At 28.4% G+C, this 1803-nt stretch overlaps 1 protein-coding gene across 1 annotated transcript in view; it reads right to left on the bottom strand.

The window, feature by feature from the left end:
- Positions 1-495: 495 nt before the first annotated feature.
- The window catches only part of LOC106471577 (alpha-soluble NSF attachment protein-like), a 26101-nt gene continuing 24793 nt past the window's right edge, over positions 496-1803 (bottom strand). The window contains exon 10 of the mRNA XM_013932182.2: positions 496-1416. Within this exon, the coding sequence (XP_013787636.1) occupies positions 1267-1416 (150 nt within the window). The 3' untranslated portion in view covers positions 496-1266. The remainder of the gene's footprint in view (positions 1417-1803) is intronic.

Here is a 1803-nt window from a genome sequence, read left to right as displayed (position 1 = left end):
AAACTAGCCCTGTAAAGAATAATATTCAGAAAAATATATTTAATGATAACTTTCACTGTAAGACAAATGTACAAAGCACACTTTAGTGTAAGTAATAAACCATAATTTATGAACTAATATACACTCGGTAAAAGTCGCTTGAACAAATGTACAAACATAATCATTTAAAGACAATTATATACACACCAAATCAGTATATGTATTATCTACGCAAATAAATTATATATAAGATAAGATAAAGCTATACATATTAATGCTATGGTTACATAGCCGCATCTCAATATTTTGAAAACCAGTTACTTCTTTTCTCATAAAAAAAAAGTTTTACTTTGATAATAAAACAGTGATGTGGTAGTTGTAATAAACAGAAAATTTCAAATCTTCCATCTGATATTACATTTTACTTTAAAAACTGTAGATTACTAAAAAAAAAAAGACATAGCTTTTAAAGAAAGTGTTTACACAACAAGCACAAAATTAGAATGAATTAGCTAAGAGGTTTTTATGTTATTAATGTTCAAAATACACAAAACACCACAGATTCTTGTTTAGAATGTGTGCATGTATGTTATAATGTAATACAAGGAAGAGATTAGGTGTAATAAAAAATTACATGATCAGGACTAATAAGGAATATATCCATTAACTACAGGTCTGGATAAACCAAAATTAACAATTTTTTATAAAGAATAATACCAAAACTAAGCACAAGTATATCTGTACAAAGAAAGATTAACTCCAATACATAACACAGTAAGTCTACTCACATTCATATCGCAAAAACATGAGGCGAATCATACAATTATTACAGCCATGAACTAGTATGCTGATTGAACCTGTGTTCCGATACTGAACTTGTTCTGATTCAGATACAAAAATGTCAGAGGAAGATTTAATTCAGACTGATATAGGAAATGTAACTGGTTAAGCATAGACTACCCATAAATAACATCTACAGCATAGTGTAACAGAGATCACTGGGGAAATTATAGTTATAGGTACTATCTGTAACACTTCTTTATCTTTCTTGATAATAACATTTCAAATGCAAACATGAACATGATTGGAATGGTACAAGGTAATGAAGTAAATCGCAAGGACTAAATCTGAATAAGTTCACACCACATATATATAATTCACATTCTCAAACTAAAGCTACTTTAGATCATATATGTATATATATTAAAGTTCTAAATCTATAGCAACAACACAGGCAATAATAATAGTAATATTGTACAACTAAATAAATCACAAACAAAAAAATGTTTAACGAAGGTCAGGATTTTCTTGCACTGTTTTCTTGATACGCAACAACATGTTGGTGTACCACTGATCCAATCTTGAAATGGAGTCGTACTCTTTGACTGCATCTGTGAAACCATCTAAATCTTGCTCCTCAAGCTTCTCAATGAGGGTCTAGATTAAAAAAATAAGGTATTTTATTCAATTATATAGTTCAACACACTTGTGGGCATGTTAAATCTTTCAATAAGGGGTTGTAGCCCTCATCTTTCGCTGTAACTTCTAATATGTTTTGTGTATCTTTATGAAATTTTTCCAATATATGTAGACATTACAAGTATTTTGCACACAAAAAAAATCACACTCTTTTTAATTAAATATTTTTACTAAAGATTTGTCTATGAATATATGGAGTCAAAGTGTTGACTGCTCTGAGTGCAAAGTGATTTTCATGTTAAGATTAAAAATTAACTTTTTACTTATTACTTGAAGTAGTTTTAAGGTCTTTCTACTTATTGTAATTCAATAAACTAATACCTTAAATTAATTAGTACATACAAT

This window comes from Limulus polyphemus, unplaced genomic scaffold, assembly GCF_000517525.1.
Source record: "Limulus polyphemus unplaced genomic scaffold, Limulus_polyphemus-2.1.2 Scaffold4711, whole genome shotgun sequence".
NCBI lineage: Eukaryota > Metazoa > Arthropoda > Merostomata > Xiphosura > Limulidae > Limulus > Limulus polyphemus.
The sequence above is the reverse complement of the archived record's forward strand: the minus strand, read 5'-3'. Positions and strand labels throughout refer to the sequence as shown.